Raw genomic sequence first — 18,261 nt, 5'->3', positions numbered from 1 at the left:
AAGTAAACAACCGGTACCTCCACCAATCAGAGCTACCGGCGACGGACGACCAATCAGAAGGGGCTGGGAGGTGTGCGCCGCGGGTGACCAATCCACGCTCTCTGCAGGCCGATCTGACCAACCAGAGAAGAATGAGGGGACGAGCTTCAGCCACCACCCAATCAGAGAGCCAGCACGCTTTGATAGGCGCACCGCTCCGCTTATCGACTAGCCCGAAGGGCGAGCGCCCGCCAGCACCCAATGCGAGCCGCGCGGCGCTTTGATGAGCGGCTCGGGCGGCCAATCGCGGCTGTCCCGCCATGGCGGCGCCCAGGCCGTGAGGCGGCGGCGATGTCGGGCCGGGGAGTTTGGCAGCGGGCGCGGGCGCGGTTCCGGCGCTTCCCGTCGCTGCTGGCGGCCTGCGGGGAGCAGGTGGGGCCGGGGGGGCGGGGGGAACGGGGCCGGGGGGGGGCGGTTCACGGCGAGCCCGGCCCCCCGCTCCGCTTCCCTGTGGTTCCCCGCAGGCCGCGGCCTACGGGCGGTGCGTGGCGGCGGCTGGGCCGGCGGAGCTGCGGCGGGACGCCTGCCTGGAGGAGTTCCGGGCGCTGCGGGACTGCTTCGTCCGGGCGGTAGGTCCCGGTTCCCCCCCCCCTCCCCGGCCCCGGCGCGGGGAGCGGCCCCCGGGGCCCGGCCTGACCCGCGGTCTCTTGGCAGGCAAAGGCGACGCCGCAGTGACTCCGCGCCGCGGCCTGGGGACGCCTCGGGAGGATGAAGAACACCGCAACGACCCGCAAAACCCGGCGCGGCTCGGCCTGAAGCGACAGGATGAAGCGGGCGGGGGCCTGGAGGCCGCAGAGCAGAGCCCGCCGGCTCCTGGCCCCGCGCCGACCCCCGACGCCGCTGCACGCCCGGCCGGGCCCGCCTCGCCACTCTCTTTTTCTTTAAAAAAAATATAAGGAGAATTCAGAGCAAAACGCTTCAGCTGATTTTATTGATCAGCTCAGCCCCCCCGCCCCACGCGAGCCCTTGCCGGCGGGCGAGGCGACGCCGCACCGTCCCCGCCATGGCGGGAGCATCTTTGGTCCTCCGTGTGCGGCTCAGCGCCAACAGCCGGGGACAGGTCCCGGAGCCAGCCCCCACCCTGCCCTCACTGCCTGGGGAGCCCAGGCCGGACCCCGGGGGCAGCGAAGGCGACGAGGGGTGGCTCCGGCTCGCTCCTGCTTCCGAAGGGCTGGTGGGTGCCGCGGGGGCAAACCCTGGTCCCCATCTCCCCGCTGCGGACGCAGAGCCGTGCTCCGGAGCCTGCTGCTGTCCCCGGTGACGCGCCCACGGCTGCGGAGCGGCTCCAGGACGCCCGGCTGCGGTGCTTGTGCTTGGAGATGGTGTCATGGAGCAAAGCTGAGGCTGCGCCAGGCGCGGGGCAGCAGCCCGCAGGCCCTCCTGGGTGCGCGGCCGTCGCCCTGTGGCTTGGCATTGTTCTAACGAGGGGTTAAGACACACACGGCCCGGGCAGGCGGCAGCGGAGCTACCAGAGCCGGGGTGATGGTCCCACGCGGCTGGTAACGACCCGTCCCTGGCTCTGCGAGGTCCCAGCGGACACGAACTCGACAAGGCTGCTTTAGCAAAGACACTTTGAGAGAACAGATATAAAAACCACCACAGTGATGAGGTCTGTAGACTCCAGAAATTTCAGCCGTTCTGGTGAGAGCTTTGGGATTCCGTTTCTTACATTCGCGAGTCAGGATGTAAAAACAACAGAAAACAAAAAAAAACCCCCCAAACCCCAAGGGGTGAACCACTGGGAGCCTGAAACGAAGCAGGGCTCTCCCAGGAGCGCTTCCCTTCCTCGTGTAAAAGACGTTTCCAGGGGCAGAGCACTGATGTCTGCAGAGGGGGGCTGGGAAGAACGCCCAAACCCAGCGCACTCCGCCGCCCGACAGAAGAGGTAGGTGTGCTCGAGCCGAGCCCCCGCGCCAAGCCACGTCTTCTGTTCCCAAATGAGTCGCCTCTGGCAGAAAAACCACGCTGGTCTGGGGGGCGGGGGCAGGCTGCAGCCCCCCGGTTGAGCCTCGTAATGCACTTGGGATGGGAGAGGTCAAGCTTGAGAGCGGAGATGAGAGCCGAGCGTCGGGGAGGGTGGCGAGAGCGGAGCCCCGCGTTATTGCTGGTGTGTGGCCCACCGATGAAATCCCTGGGAGTAGAGGCAGCACAACGGCAGCTGTTGTGCCCGTTTAAGGCAGCGTTTTCTACTAAACTAGGTTCCTAAACCACAACTATCTCTGAAACATGCAAGGCTAACGGCTCCCGTGCCAAGAGGAACACCAAAGCCATCGGCTAAGCTGGTCCTCAGCCTGCAGCTTGGTGCTTCTCCAGGAGAAGCCGATCCCGAGGCGCACGGGTGATCCCCCATGCCCCGAGACCCCGGGCGACGGAGCCCCAGGCAGGCAAGGGAACCTGGTGGAGAGCCGCCGCGGCTTGGGAAGGGGAGCCGAGAGCCGGATGGAGAAGGCAGTCGGATGTGAATGAGATGTTGGAAAAGGCCCTTGAAAGCTGGCCTGGCGGGGAACCAAGGCAGACGGCAACCTCTGGAAGCCAGCAGACAGCCCGAGCTTCTCTTCGGTGGTCACCATCTTCTTGGCCACGTGCGGGGAGGGGCTCCCCCGGATGATGCTCACAGGCCCAAGGAGATCCCGTGGGTCCCAGCACCGCGTCCAGCTTGGATCGACCGCTGCCAGAGCAACAACGGCCAAAAACCCACCCGGTTAACCCGACCCTTCCCTACGGAGCTCTTCAGCCCTGCGGTGTCCGGGGCCAAGGCCCACAGCCACCCACCGAGCGCGACCACCCCGCTCAGAGGCTGCGGTCGGGCTGCGTCGCCTGCTTGATCTGCCGGCTGCGGACCACCTGCTGAGCTCCCTCCGCAACTTGGCTCAGCCGCGTCTCCAGGGCGCTCCGGAGGTCGTTCACTTTCACATCTGGAAGGGGGTTCAGGCCAATGAAGACCCCCGCCCCCTGTGCAGCCGCCTCCTCCTCCTCCTCGGGAGGCAGCAGGTCCCGTCTCCTCCGGCGGAGGTCCAGGTCCGCCTGCAGTTTCAGGTCCCGGTTCGGTTTGAGGTCGCGGTCCAGCTTCTGGTCCCCCGGGGCAGCCGCTCCTTTCTCGGGCTTTAGGGCAGGAGCCTTCTCAGGGCCGGGTTTCTTCTCGGCATCGTTTGAGACACCTCTGTCCCCGTGCCTCTGCTTGGTCCGGAGACCTCCCTGCGGGTCGGGGGCCGCATCCCCCACCTTCTCCCGAGCAGCTTCGTCCTTCGCCTCCCCTCTGCCAGCCGGGTCCCTCTGCGAGGCGTGCTGCTGTCTGCTGGCACCCTCACCTCCCGTGGCGTCCGCACCCCTCAGGCGCTCCCGTAGGTGCTGCTCGCCCTCCGCCACGTTCCTTCTGCTGGAGGAGTCCAGCGCAGCTGCCAGGTCCTTGGGCTCCACCTGACTCTGTGCTTTGGCTTTGAGGTCTGTTCCTGAGTCTCTTTCCAGCTCCTTTCCTGCTGCTCCCTGAACTTTGGCAGCCCCCAGCTGTTCTCTTTGGATGGGAGCTGTAGCTACTTCCACGGCTTGCAGGGAATTCTTCCTCTCGTGGACGTCTCTTCCAGCTTTGGCTTCGTGATCTCCTCCTAAATCCTCTGCCAAGGGCTTCTTTTCTAGGTGGTTTCTGGCTGCCAGAATGTGTTGGGCATCCCCGCGAAGGGGTTCCCAGTTCTCCGCGGGATTTTTACCAGCTCTGTCATTCTCCTGCGGCAGCACCTTCTGCTCCTTGGGAGGGACCCCAGGAATCTCACGCCTGTGCCCGGCCTCTTCCAGCCTCCCCGCCGTGCCCCTGCGCTGCTCCGCGGGGTCAGCAGGCTGCCTGCCCGGGCCCTGCCCCGCGGGCTCCGGCAGCTCTTTGCTGAGTGGCTTTGCCGCAGCTTCTTGCTTCGCTCCGAGGCCCTCGTCCTCCTTGCTCCTGGAGAGAGGCACAGCCGGCTCCTGCTGCGCCTCCGCTGCAGAACAAAAACCAACACGGAAAAGCTCGATCTTACACGAGACAGACTCCCTGCTCCCGCCACCCCGTTCTGCGCAGCGGGGAGCAGGAGCAGAGATCACATCCACAGCCATGGATGAAACAAGGAGAGGCGTGAGGGAGAGCGGGGTTCTCCCTGCGATCGGGGCCGGGGATCCCCGCCTTGGAGGCCAGGGTCAGGCACACGAATGGCTTTGGCAGAGCGGACTCTGAAGGGACTCAGATCCCCTTCCCAGTCCGATTCCAAAGCTGCTTCGAGCAGTGACCAGCCCGTGGAGGGGTCACACTCCTTGGCGATGTCCTTACCTTGCTTTGGCTTCTCCTCTCCTCCCTCCTCCTGCCTTTGCTGGTGGATCTCCTTGTGCTGCTCTTCAATCACGGCCAGCAGTTTAGCCTGCTGGTCCAGGAGCTGCTTGTGCTGGACCTGCTGTTCTTTGATTACCTGCAGCAGCACAGCATGATCAAGCAGTTTCGCCTGTCCCGCTTCTAGAAAAGAGGGGAAAAAAAAGAAAGAAAAATAAAAAGAGAGTCCAGCGGAGGGCTACAAGGATGAGGAGAGGACTGGAGCATCTCTCCTACGAGGAGAGGCTGAGGGAGCTGGGCTTGCTCAGCCTGGAGAAGAGAAGGCTGCGAGGGGACCTTCGAAATGCCTCTAAATATCTGCAGGGTGGGGGTCAGGAGGACGGGGCCAGACTCTTTCCAGTGGTGCCCAGCGACAGGACAAGGGGCAACGGGCACAAACTGAAGCAGAGGAAGCTCCAGCTGAACCCGAGGAAGAACTTCTTCCCTCTGAGGGTGACGGAGCCCTGGCCCAGGCTGCCCAGGGAGGCTGTGGAGTCTCCTTCTCTGGAGATATTCCAGCCCCGCCTGGACGCGGTGCTGTGCAGCCTGCTGTGGGTGACCCTGCTTGGGCAGGGGGTTGGGCTGGGTGACCCACAGAGGGCCCTTCCCACCCCCACCATGCTGGGATTCTGGGATTCTGTGTGAGAGCGAGGGGCTTGGCTGCCCATGGAAGAAGAGCTGCTTTCAAAGCTGCCTGGGGAAGCCCCAGCGCGGTGCTCTACCTCAGCCAGGCTCCTCAAACACAGATCATCTCTTCGAATGCACTGCAAAGACTTCATCCCAGCTAAACCCAGCCTGGAAAGGCCACCAGCAGCAAACGTGCCATCTTGGGAGGAACTGGGAGAATCCAGCTACGGCAGAGCACCAGAGCTGCCCTCAGAGGGAAGCCACCCGCACCTACGCGGAAATATCAACCCAACACGCGAGGCACAGAGGCTGAGCTGGGTCCTTCCAAGGGCCAAGTCCTGGGTTACACAGCCCGAGTGATGAGAGGCTGCTGTTGTCTCTTCGCCTGGCTTAGCCAAGGGAAGGTCTAGCCCAGCGCACGGCAGGAAGACACCCACTGAACAACCCTGCTGAGGATTTTGGCTCCGAGCGCGGCGAAAGGGCTGGGATCTCGAGCAGAAACCCCGGGTTTAATGGCCGAGTCCCCTCGCAGCAGCGCGGGGGGCCAGGCAGGTTGCAGCGGTGCAGAAAGGCAGCTCCACGCTCCCCGGAGCTGAGCTGCCACCGCGATAAACCCGAGCTGCCCATGCCATGGGACAGCAGCGAACCCCTGCCCGCTGGCCCTTCGCCGCCGCGGCCTGATGCGGAACGGACAGGAGCATTTCGGGCCAAGGAGAAGCGACTCGCGTCGACTCACTCGCCGCAGGCGACGCGTCGGGCACAAACCAGGAGTGCCGGGTCTGCAGGGGAACGCTGCTGCCGCTCCCCGCCTGGACAGAGACCCGGGCGTGCGTCGCGTCGGGAGAGCACGACCCCGCGTGTCGCCCGCCTCCCGCGCCGGCACGTAGCGCTCCTCTGAAGCTCAAGGTGTTTCCAGACTACTACGCCTCAAAGGAAATAACGTCCAAATTAACAGCCTGTAAAATGCCATTTCAATTAAAAAGGGATGCTGTCCAGGTTAATGCTTCCCCAGCACGCGCTGCCTCACCCCCGTCCTGCTGATCACCCACACGGTGACTGCAGAGCAATATTTCCAGTTCACATCCCGGCGCTGTGAGCCGAGGGCCCCTGGAATTCCCCTTCCACCCCGTTCGCAGAAAGCTGGGCTGCGAGGGGGGATTCGGTCGTTTCAAGAGAGCAGTCGACTTCCCCAGAACTGTTTACTCTTCGCACTTTGCTCAGAATAAACGGCGAAAACAGAAGTCATTTCTCCTGCCCGACTCTGCGAGCCCGCCAGGTCCCCGCTCGGCATGGGAGTGTTTGGGCTGAGCAGGCAGCAAAGGTTTGGTGCCAAATCCAAGAGTTTCTCGCCAAGAGCTCTGCAAACACGCCGAACTCCGGTGTCGGCGCAGCACGCCTCTTCCACACAAACAAAGGGCGACGCTAACTGCCGGCTCCTTTGATCGCAGGGAAAGCAGGCCTCAGCCAGCGCCCTGGCTGGATTTTAACAGGTAATCTTCATAAAAAAAAACATCTTAAACATTTATAAACAAAGTACTTGGGCTCACGTGGCCCAGGGCAGCTACAGCCGGAGCACGATGGTCCCGGCGAGGCAGCTGTTTGCAGAGAGCATCCACGGAGCTTCGCACCCTCCACCTTGCCCCCGCGACGCCTCGTCACCCTTTCCACCCTTTGGGTTCAAAGCTCAGCTCGGAGCAGGGGAACAGAACAAGCCCAGAGCAGCTTCTGGTGACATCCTGATGGGAAAGCAGCCCCAGCAAATCCCACACGGACCGAGATGGAAAACCCCACGGAAACTCAGGTCCCTCCACCCTCCTTGAAACGCGCAGAGTCCTCACAGTCCCTACCCACCACCAGCTTTTTACGCTGTTTTCGAAGTCCCATTGCAACGCAGAATGGAGAGAAACGGGTCGAAAACCGAGACGTAACCACCCAAGAGGAGGGCGATGCGCTCCCCCGGAGCAGAGCCTGCCCGCTGCCACCGCCCATCGCACCAAGCGCCCACGGCCTCCGGGCCCGAGCGAAGGCGAAGAGCCGCGGGACCCCACCACGCACAGGCTGCCAGCCCCAGCTCGGGCTCCGACCCCTGGACGGCGGCAGGCAACGAGCTCAGCCTGCGGAAGGGCTCACGGCACAGCACCAGCGCCGAGGCCCCACGGAAGGAGCAGACGGGGCTTTGCCACGCTCCCCGGCACGGCTACGGGCCCAGGTCTCCCCACACACCAACGCCCGTGCCCGCCCCACGCCCCGAAGCTGCAGGGCGATGCCGCGGTGCTGCCGGTCCCCCCGTTTTGCCCCAGCCAAGCGGTTTCACCCCGGTCACGCCCTTGCCGCGGCAGCACGCCTGCGCTCGAGCCGCCAACGCCGGGGAGCAGCCGGTGCCAGGGTGACTCACGTCCCAGAGCGGCTGCACCGCCGGACGGCCAGCCTGCGCCGCAGGGCACCAACTGCTGCCGACACGGCGCTGACGGTGGCCTAAAGCTATGCGCCGGCGAGAGCCAAGAACGGCGCCGGCTGGCACCGTCCTCCCGCAGAGAGAAACCCCAGCTCCCGGCGAGAGCTGGGCGCCTTCCCCTCCCCACACAGCCCGGGGCCGCGGGCTCACCCTCCGCATTCTCCTGCTGCTTCTCCTCGGTGTTGCGGGCCTCCCTCGGCTCCAGCTGATCCGCTCTGTCCGGGACGGGCAGCTCCCGCTTCCCACCTGCGGACAGACAGACCTTCGCAGTCAGCAAGGACGCTTCCGGCAGCAGATGTTCTCTAAAATACTCCACGTCGTGTTGTCCCTCCCTGCCTGAGCCGGCACGGTTTATATTCATCCCAATGACTGCGAGGGAAGTAATAAAAAAAAAATATTTAACAATCTTATAGACTCGTGGCAGTGAGCCAGCGCTAACTACCTCAGCCAATTAAAATGCAAGAACGGTTCTAACTCGCTTTTAGACGGGCACTTAGCAATGTGTTACCTGTCAAGATCTCCCGGCTCGGTGTCCCCAGTGAGTGCGGAGACGCACAGGAACAGCACGGCACCCGACATTTAGCAGCCGAGCAAACAACTGTTTGACAGGTATTACAGTAGCTGTCAAAGCCACCAGATTCCTCCTTTCCCCCAGCAGCTGCTGAAGGGGCTGTGCATGCTCACACGCTCACCTCGTGAAATTAAAAGGAAACACCGGGACGTAGGTAGGGAGAACCGAACTGCCCGCTTTCCCGGGGGGGATCACAGGTCAAGAGGAGAGTTTGTTCAGACAAGCCGCCGTGGAGGGGGCTTACCAGGGTCGGCTTCCTTCTCCACGGACTTCGCAGCCTCCTCGGCTTTCCTGGGGAGCTGGAGCTTCGATTCCTCCCTGTCACCTGCAGCCTCGGCTTTCTTCTCGCCGTCCGGCACGGCGGCTTGCGCCTTGGCTTCCAGTGCTTGTTTGTCTGGCTCCAGCTCTTTGTATGGCGGCCTGCCATCCTGCTGCGCCATCACCTCCAGGACGTTCTTCGGATTCTTGACGGGTTCGTCAGTCCCTCCCCGCAGTTGGTTCTCAGCGATCGCTTCCTTCCCTTCTTTCGGGCCAAGTGCCTCTTTCTGCGGCTTCGGCGCGGCCGGCTCCTCCAGCGCCGGCTGGAGCAGACGACCGTCGGCCCCGCCGGGCGCAAGCTTGTTCTCATCGGATTCCTCCCGCTCCCGCCCCATGTCCACGACCACTTCGTCGTGCGGGACGGGCGGCTCGTGGCGATGCGCTTCCCCCACGGGCAGGGCAATCCCTAGGGTGGGCAACAGGCAGGGTCAGGGGGCTCGAGACAGAGGGGAGCAGCGAACGGGCAGCGGGTTCGCAGCACACCCGGCTGCCTGCTGTCCTCTTTCAGCCCGGCTCTTCCTCCTCAGCAGGAGGCTGCCCTCCTGATGGTTGGACTCGATGACCTTAAAGGTCTTTGCCAACCTAAACGATTCTAACGAGCCTCAAGAGCGTCAGATACTAAATCACCCTCAGTCCACGAGGGAACGAGCAGAGCTCAGGACCTTGATTGGACACAGCCCTGCGCCGCACACCTCCCAGCTCCAAAGCTGGCACCCGTTCCCCAGGCTCCTTGTTACCTTGATCGGGACGGTCGAGCTGCACTTTCTCCTCCGGCTTTCCCCTCTCCTCCTCTCTCTCGGGTACCTCCATCGGCACCTTGATTTGCGGCTGCTCCATCTCCTCCTTCTCATCCATCAGCTTCGGTTTATCGCGGTCATCCTCCGCCTCCGCCACGGCCAGGTTCGGGTCTGCAAACGCACGACAGTTAATTGCGTGAGGTCACGCACGGCTGCGCCGTCAGCCCGCCGCCAGGATCCAGGCCACCGCTTTGTCTGCTCCGAGCCCCTTTGCCAGCACAAGCCAAGCAGCATTTTCCCCGCAGCGACAGTACACAGCGGCTGGGGCTTTTGTTCTGGGGTCTCCTGTTTGTTCTCCCTACGGTGGCTTTTTATGGCTGCGGAAGCCGAGGCCGGGCAGCGAGGCAGGGCTGGGATGGAGCGGCTGCCGCTGCGAGCCGATGCCGCCAGATGGTAGCATCCTCCCGGCTCCCCGCGCTGGACCCCCGCGCCAGACCCCCAACACCAGGAGGAACCGAGGGGGGGTCCGGCTGCAGCCCCCCACCACCCTCCTGCTCCCACCTGCGCTGGCTGCACATCCACAGCAGCTCAAAACCTCTGATATTTTTATTTTTTCCCCTCTTTTTTGCACACCCCAGCCCTTCAAACGCCGCAAGGAGGACGGGCGGGAGGGACGAGAGCTGGGCGACCGCGCAGAAGGGATGAAACGTCGAGGAACCGATCGAGCAAGCACCAGGGCAAAGCCCTGGGGGAGACAGGAACTCTCCCTCAGGGATGGGATATTTCTGGAAGACACGTCCCAGTCAAACCAGTGACTGGGTTCAGCGCTGGAGGAACCACGTGGAATGCGAGGGATGGGAACGGTCCCTTCCGACAACCCACACAGCACGAACAGGGAGTGAACCCTTCCTCCAAAGAGCAGCAGAGGAGGAAATCTAATTGTTTCCCAGCACTGAAGTTGTTCTGCAGATTTTTTTCCATCCAACAAACTCTAAATGAGAAGGAAAAAAAAAAAAAAAAATCTATCTTCTGTAACAAAAAAAAATTCCCAACTCTTTCCCCCAGTTGCCCTCCCCCATGCGATTTCCTTTGGGGAATTAATTCTAAAAACATCTTTCCATTTTCTCCTCCCCCTCCACAGGGCTGGTGCGATTTATTACAAGATGAACTCATGGGAAAGCAGAGATTGCCACAACTTCAGCTGCGTGGGCCTTACCCAAGCTGGGGAGCGAGGGGGGGAGGGAAACAAGCAAAATAAGTACAAAAGCCTGGCCCCGAGGGATCCGTGCCAGAAGGACCCAGCGCCGGTCCAGAAACCTGGGCTCTCTGGCGCGGAGCTCCGCGCCCACTGCAGGGCCATGTGCCGGGGCTGGCCGGCTGTCAGCGCCGCTCCGCACTGGGAACGACGGTGGGAGGGGAAAAGCACTCGGATTTCATGAGAAATTCGAGTCTGGTACCCAAGGGTCCGTCTCTCCAGCGAGGGACTTCCCAGGGTTCAGCGAGTCAGGGCAGGATGCTCCTCCTTTCAGGAAAGCAGGGGCTGCAGGAACCGGTGCCCAGCCCTGGACGGGGGCCCTGGGAAGCAGGAGGCCGGGGAGGGGAGTGCTCGGCACGGCTGCGGATGTTCCCAGCTCAATCCTGGCCTCGCAGCAAAAAAAAAAATTCTGTGCTCTGTTGGAGGAAAGTTTTTCCGTTAATTGGTTCATGAAGCCGGGAGATGGCTGCGTTCGGGGAAGACCGCGGCGCATGCGAAACCAGAGGACGCAGAGAACCGCGACATGGGCAGAGCCGTTCCCACGGCGGGAGGGAACGACAACCCCAGATGATGGAGAAGAGGGGAAATCACCAGGAAGGAGGCGGAAAGCTTTCCATGCAAGCGGGAAACAGAGGAGTTAAAGGCAGACCCGCCCCTGCACGCACGGCGGGGTTGGCCAGAGGAGCCCGCAGCAGGTGAAAGCCCCGCGGGTCCGGGACGCGAGGGGCTGGGGCAGCCCCCGCCGCAGGGAGAAGCGCCGGTCGTAAATCAAGAGGCGGCCGCAGCTCTGGGTCCTGCAAACAATGCAAGCAAAGACCAAAACACAAACAAAACACAAACTAAAAGCCTCCATGCCATAATAAGACAAAGTTGCCTCCAAGCCGTCACTCGCCCAGCAGGAAACAAAATTAAGTTCATCATCGGGGCGTGAATTAACGACCTCTCGCGCTGCATGGAAATCTGTAAGGGGCTGTATGTGGTTTGCAGAGAACAATTTTGCTCAGGATGTGTAATAATCGCTCTAGCTGTCTCGTCGCCCTGCAGGTCCCTTCGGAGAGTGTTACAGTAATGCCGCGCCTCTAAATGTTTTATGAGCGGCGTTGGAGTTTACAGGCGAGGGCCGAGAGGCTGTAAAAGCCTTCTGCCTTACGAGGAGAGGACCCGGGCGTCCGGCAGTGCCGGGAGGGTCTGCTCGGCCGCGGCTCCCGACGCTCCTCAGCGGCTCCTCGCTCCCGGGGCGGCGGAGGGACGGCAGGGCTTTCTGCAACCGACCTGCCTGCGTGCGCGCGCGTGTGCGTTGCGGTTTGCCAACGGCCTCTCTAGGCTGCAATAAAATTTCACGATTAGCAACCTAAAAGCTTCCCTTCCCCCCTCCTCCGGCTCCTGGTTCGGATCGTAGCAACGGTCCCCGAAAGGCATTAAATCCCTCCTCATGTGGTTCTCCCACCGCGCTCGCCCACCGCAGCAGTGACCGCGGCTGAGAAAGCGGCGTCCACGCACGCTGCTGTGGGCAGGGGAGCGGGACGGCCCCGGAGCTGACGGGAGCCGGCAAAGGGACCAGGGCAGCCCCGGGGACGGCACGGGGAGCGCGAGGAGACGTCACCGTCCCGGCACAGCTGGGCGATGCCGGCGCTGCGGGGCAGGGGCCGTCGGCCGAGGGCTGACGAGGGTCGCGGGGCTCAGGATCTGCTCGTGCTGGTCCAGCTCCAGAGCCGCTCCAACCGCTTCAGCGCGGTGAAACGGAGCAATCCCCCTCCGCGAGGCATGCGAGCCCTGCACCCTGCTAAGCAGAACGAAGCAGAACAGAGGGATGGGGGCAAACCGCTGTGCTCAGACGTGCCAAGCAGCCCCGCAGCCCCGAGCCCTCCCCGGGGAGCCCTGCACAGCCCCCCCAGCCCCAGAGCCCCCCCCTCCCCCCCGAAACGGTTACAGATCTCACAAGGTTATAGAATGGCATCACTGAAATTAGTTCACAGTTGTCTCCCGACGCACCGGCAGTAAAACCGAACCCAAATTACAAGAGGCTGAGAGTTCCTTTTCTGTGTCACAGGCACTATTAAAAGCTCGCTTGCACAAAGCACCAGGGAGAGCTGCGGCGGAGTCAAGCTGTTCCTGCAGCTATCACGAGCCGCGCGTAATCCACGTTTCGCACACGTTCGGGGCTGCTCTGGCCGATAACGCCGGCAGGGACACGGCCTGCGCCCGGGCAGGTCTCTTTCTGGGGGCAAACGCCCAGCCGCGGCGCAGGGACGGAGGAGCCCTCGGCACCATGCCACACCGCACGCCGGCGGTGAAGCCGAACGCGGCCCCGGCTTTCGCCCAAGCCCAGGTAACGCGGACCGCCACGTCCAGGACGACACGTGGGACGGACGGCGCGGGGTCCCGGCCCGCGGGCTCCCCGCAGCACCGGGGAAAGGGCACTCTTGCATAAGGAGCGTGAATCGAGCCTTTGTTACCCGATATTGCACAACGCCAGGGAAAGAAAACGAAGCAGCAACGATCAAGTAAGGAGCTGAAAAATATTACAAAATCTTAATCCGCCCCATGAGACCCTCTAGGGTGCTTTCAAATACAGAGAGAAATTGCCTAATTAGCTTTTTTTTTTTTTTTTTAAATGGATAATTGCCTTCATGAGCTTTCACAGGCAGCTTAGCAACCTTTTAACATACGCGCACACGCGGCACGGAGCGGCGGAACGTTTCTGAAAGGGGTTTTATACCTTTCCCGAAGAGCTGCTGACAGTAAACCTCAAGCAATACAGGCAGGGGCTGTAATGGGCACTTGGGTGTCGTTAGTAAAAACACTGCTCAGAGTTCGCTGGTCAATACACGTTCACATAAAAGGGCAATGTTCTAATATTCATAATCCCAGGGCCCACAGGGCAGGGTTTTAATGAAAGTCTGTACAGTTTCTGGTCTCCGCAACATCAAAGAGGCCAATAAAACTCCTCTCACACGCTGACAGGCAAAAGTCAGACGCTGACGGCGGGGCTGGGAAAAGGCCCCGCGCGCAGCCCCCGGGCTTCCCTCGGCCAGGCAGCTCCCTGGGGCGCGGGGCCAGGGCCCGGAGGCTCCCCCAGCCCGGGGAGAGGGCCCAGCACCCACCACTGGTGCCCGGGGAGAAGCCCCGTGTTCGTGCTCCAGCCCCGAGCCAGGAACGCGAACCAGCTGCGCGCCGAGGAGGGCACGCAGGTGACGCGGGGCAGCCCGCGTCCCGCGCACGCCTCGGAGGAGAGGATGCAGCTGCCGCAGTGTTTTCCAGGCTGCAGGCTCCTGCCTCGGCAAAACAAGCCGGGCGAGGACGAGGGGGGAGCCGCAGGGGAGGAAGAAGGGCACCATTTAACGCCTCTCATTGCTAGTCAAGCCGACATCCCGCGGAGGCACAGCGAGGCACGGGTCCAAGGCACGGGGCAGCTCTGGCAGCGGCTCTCCCGGGGGCCCCATTCCTCTGCCCGGCTCCATCCCTCGTCCTCCTCCTCCGAGGGGATGGGGCATCCGGGCCAGGCTCCGCTCCCCGGCTACGGAAGGGACCACGCTGGACCCGAGGGCAGCCGAGCTTTCCCCGGGCAGACACTCATCGGTGCGTTAGGAGCTGCGCAGCTCCTCCCCGGGAAGTTTACGAACCAAGAGCACTAAAACCGCCTTCCTCCCCGGCAGGGTTATTTAATCCGGCAGCAAGTGCCACGCAATGAGGGCTAACGCCGACGAGCCCCGGGCACACGCGGCGGGTACGGCAGGGCGACCGACGAGCCGCTGCGCTCCGCCACGATTAGACGCCGACGTCCTGCTCTGCCGCCCCGGCTCATGGGGAGAAGAAGGGGAGAAGAGATTTAGCAAACTCCAGCAGACACCGTCTTTTATGGGACTTTTTTTTATTTTCCCAGTCACAAGAACACGTGTCATTAGTGACTCCTCCCGAAACGAGCAGCTGTTCTTTGGCCATTACTGCTCCAAAATTAACCAAGATGGAAGAATTCAATTGCACCCCCCTCCCAGCCCTGCTGAGCACGCACGATTACGGGATTGAGAGCATCTTTTGCTCAGAGTTCAGGGGCACCCCGGTGCCCGCGACGGCAGGCGCGCCTCGGGCGAACCAGCAGCACAAACGCTTAAAACCCCACGGCTGGCGGGGCCGGAGCGACCCGGGAGTGAATGTTATCGGCGGCAGCACCGGTGTCTCAGAGACACTCCAAGCCGCTCGGCAGGAACGGAGCCAACAACCAGGAGGGAGGATAATCTCCAGAAGAGACAGCCCCCTTTCTCGCTTCCGTTCTCAATCTCTGCGAGGAGATTTCAAGGCCCCCGAAGAACAAGAAAAAAAAAAGAAAAAAGAAGCAGCAGCAGAAGCAAACAAAAATAAAATAAAGAAACAGGACACAGGCGGCGGCGAGGGGCAGCGCAGGGTCAGGCGACACCTGCGAGCGATGGCCTTGCAAGGCAGGCCCGCAGCTGGGGACAGGAGGGACAGGCCGTAATTCCATCAACGGCCACAGTAAACAAATAATAAATAATGTGAACCAGTAAACAAAGCTGAGGCATAATCACAGGCTTTGTCAGAGCTGAAACCAAATCCAAATTTATATCCTCACCACCAAAAAAAGTCAGTGCCCATCAATTTCCATACCTTTGAGGGCGATGAATGGCTCGCGATGGGAGCGGCGGACAACACGCTGGCAGGGGTGGTGAACGCGGCCCTCGCACCCCTTGCACAGGTGGCCAGCGCGGAGCCGTCGCTGCGCCGCGCTCACAGAGCTGCATTTACTACCCCGCACGGCGCGACCCGTGCTCTGTCCTTACGGGGGACCCAAGTCCCCACACTCTGCCTTTCCTTTCCCTTCCCAACAGAACAACTCCCACCAGGCACCACCGGAGCTCACACCAGGCTTTTCCTGGAGGCAAAGCCGCAGCCTTTCTTGGGAAAAGCCCCCAGGACGCTGTGGATGCACGGAGCTGCCTGGAGAAGACCCTGCTTCCACCACACTTTCAAAAGAAAAATTGGTTTTTCGAAGAGGCGGAGCTGGGAAGCACAACTCCAGCAGACACGTACCTGGGATTTTGACTGCGTCCTGGTCAATCCTGCTCTCCTCTGCGTCCAGGCGCTCCAAGCCCACTGCTTCGGTCTTCACAGGGGCGTCCTCCGTGGCAGACAAGGTGGTGTACGTACTAATAACCAGTATTCCCAGGCCGATCCACAGTATGATCTGCAGAAGGTGCCAGAGCTTCGGTTAGCACAGCAGAACCACCAGGACGGCTCCGTACCGCACTCCCCCCGCAAGCAGCGTCTCCAAACAACTCAAAGCGCGGTGCAATTCCCCATGTCAGTGAGGGAAAAGGAGGAGAGAAATTTAAGAGGCGACAAAGAACTAAGAGCAGCTTTTGGCTGAGGTTTGTGTTTGGCTGTAGAGACATACCAACGCGAGCTTCGGGTGCCGGAAGCTGTCGAAAAGGCTACTCCCGTACCGGAAGGGCTCAGCAGAGGCGGGCGGGACACGAGGACAGAGAAATGCACGTGGCAGACGAGTCCAGCTGCAAAGACTCATTCCCTGGTAATTCCAGCAGCTACATTAGAACACCATGAACTTGGGTCTGGCTGAGAACAGAGGTGCCTGACTTGTTTACAGCCTGGAAAGGTTTCTAGGGAGCTGCCTAAAAATTCTCATTTTTGAGAGCAAGAAGTAGATGTCCACACACAAGGCCTGGTGGCCAGCGCTCCAGAAGCTGGTAAGAATCCTCACTGATTTCCAGAAACCTGGCACCAAGCAGAACAAAACCAGAAAGACAGAATTTGGGTCCCGGGGAGGGAAGGGCTCTACGCATTTCGCTAGCTCAGAAAGGAGCAAGTGACCACCACCAAAAAGAACATTTCTACAGCTTATTATCTACTGATGAATTGCTCTAAAAGGATCTAATTCCACATGAGCAGTAAGAAAGAGAAATAAACCTCTCTGCCTTTGACTGCACAAAACCAAATTTCCCTGGGAGCGCTAGCAACCCCCAGGGCAACCCGCGAAGGATGCGCAAGACGATGCGCAGTGGCACGGGGGAGAGGAACGTCAGCCGTGCCCGGTGCCAGGGCTGCTGCCCGCCTGCCTGCTCCCGGAGAGCAGCACCAGCTCCAAGCGCTGCGCAGACGGGTCGCTGGCCGACAACGCTGACTGCCGAGATTTAATTAAACTCTAATATATTCTTTTTACCTAGTTAATCCCTGCGATTGTCACAGTGAGGGCTTCTCATGGAACCCGGTTTGTGTGTCAACACGGCTGGGAGGAGAAAGTCTGCAGGTTTGTGCTGAAGGATGCAGACAAAGCAGCGGCACCCTCTGACAGAAACACACTCTCCCCACAAACTCCTTTCCACAACGGATCAGGGAACAGAATCCCAGAATTCCGGCATGGTGGTGGTTGGCAGGGCCCTCTGTGGGTCACCCAGCCCAACCCCCTGCCCAAGCAGGGTCACCCACAGCAGGCTGCACAGCACCGCATCCAGGCGGGGCTGGAATATCTCCAGAGAAGGAGACTCCACAGCCTCCCTGGGCAGCCTGGGCCAGGGCTCCGTCACCCTCAGAGGGAAGAAGTTCTTCCTCATGTTCAGCTGGAGCTTCCTCTTCTTCAGTTTGTGCCCGTTGCCCCTTGTCCTGTCACTGGGCACCACTGGAAAGAGTCTGGCCCCATCCTCCTGACCCCCACCCTGCAGATATTTGTAAGCATCGTGTGCGAAAGAGAAAGCGCCTCTGCAATGCTGGGAAGCTGGAAGTTTGCAGCAAACTGGTATTTACGATGCACCAATTCCCCCCCTCATTTTTTTTTAAGCACATTCTGCGCTCTGGAGCGCCAGGGATCTCGCTTCTTTCTGCAGCTCTGCATACGGCAGCAGAGGATCGAAGACGATTCCCCAAACCGCGTCTTTCCTTTGCGCCTCGCGGCCGCCCCGCACGATGCTCGGAGCCTGCAGGCAGCACGCCGCTGCTTCTCCTCCGCTCTTTGCCCGCGGCCATCCCCACCGCTGCTGCGTGCTGAGGGCAGGCTGCCGGGGACAGGACACCGTCCTTCCCACCCCACCTCTGACGCGAACAACTCGCTCTGCACGCTTCGCGAGGCAATCGTATAACTCTCCATCTGCGAAGGAAAGCCACTACTGTGGTACACGGTCTTGTTCTGCCCAGCAGGAACCACACCAGCTGCCCGGCCCCTCCGTGGAGCGGTGCAGGACCCAGCGTGCTGGTGATCCTGGCCCTGGCTGCGATACCAGCTCACGAGAGGACCACATCCCAGGGACTCCTGCTCTGCCCCCAGAATCCTCACCCTGCAGCATTTACATCCCAAAGCACAAAAAGCGAAAGAAAAGGACGCTACTCTGTAATGGGTACAGGGGACCATTGCTACAACGGGGAGCTGCTGGAGGGAGAGAGCTGAAAATAGAGGGGAGAAGTGAAACTGAAAGGAGAAGTTAAAATCTCAGCGTCCCCAGGGGAGCAAGGAGAGGCTAACACTTTCCTCTCCTCCTTCGTGTTGAGGGAGACTGCCCAGAAGCACCCGCTTTCCACACTCCCCTGCAGACAGACAGACGCCTTCAGAGGGGAAAGGTTGGTGGGACATGAAGCCGCTCTGGACAAGGGATGAGGAGCGTGGCCAGGGAGCAGAGCCCAGACCTTAGGGACGCTGCAAAGGAAACAGAAGTAAAATCTGCTCCCTGCCTTGCCATGTGGGTGCACAAAGAGCAGATATCCTGCCATCCCGCTTGGGCCAAAAGCAGAGTCAGCAGGTCCCTGCCGCTGCTGCCCTGGGCTTGGAGCTCATCCACTTCCTCCCCTCACACCATCTACAGCCCCAGCAGAAATGCACGTTGCGACTGGAAGGCTGTTCTGGCGTCTTCCAGAAACAACAGCGGAGAGGAAGAGCATTTCCACAAAGAGCAGCTATTCTTGTGCCAC

General features: G+C 61.2%; 2 protein-coding genes across 2 annotated transcripts in view; one reads left to right on the top strand and one right to left on the bottom strand.

The window, feature by feature from the left end:
• Positions 1-276: 276 nt before the first annotated feature.
• On the top strand, positions 277-953 carry NDUFAF8 (NADH:ubiquinone oxidoreductase complex assembly factor 8). Its single transcript, XM_075440764.1, has 3 exons — positions 277-411; positions 504-608; positions 694-953. The coding sequence occupies exons 1-3, from the start codon at positions 331-333 to the stop codon at positions 712-714; spliced, it is 207 nt and encodes a 68-aa protein (XP_075296879.1). The 5' UTR covers positions 277-330; the 3' UTR covers positions 715-953.
• SLC38A10 (solute carrier family 38 member 10) overlaps positions 952-18,261 on the bottom strand; it is a 38,534-nt gene continuing 21,224 nt past the window's right edge. The window contains exons 11-16 of the mRNA XM_075440763.1: positions 15,379-15,532; positions 9,078-9,248; positions 8,267-8,746; positions 7,602-7,697; positions 4,334-4,513; positions 952-4,007 (exon numbers count right to left, since the gene is read on the bottom strand). Coding sequence (XP_075296878.1) covers positions 2,830-4,007; positions 4,334-4,513; positions 7,602-7,697; positions 8,267-8,746; positions 9,078-9,248; positions 15,379-15,532 — 2,259 coding nt within the window. The 3' untranslated portion in view covers positions 952-2,829. The remainder of the gene's footprint in view (positions 4,008-4,333; positions 4,514-7,601; positions 7,698-8,266; positions 8,747-9,077; positions 9,249-15,378; positions 15,533-18,261) is intronic.

This window comes from Opisthocomus hoazin, chromosome 21 (assembly GCF_030867145.1).
Source record: "Opisthocomus hoazin isolate bOpiHoa1 chromosome 21, bOpiHoa1.hap1, whole genome shotgun sequence".
NCBI lineage: Eukaryota > Metazoa > Chordata > Aves > Opisthocomiformes > Opisthocomidae > Opisthocomus > Opisthocomus hoazin.
The sequence above is the reverse complement of the archived record's forward strand: the minus strand, read 5'-3'. Positions and strand labels throughout refer to the sequence as shown.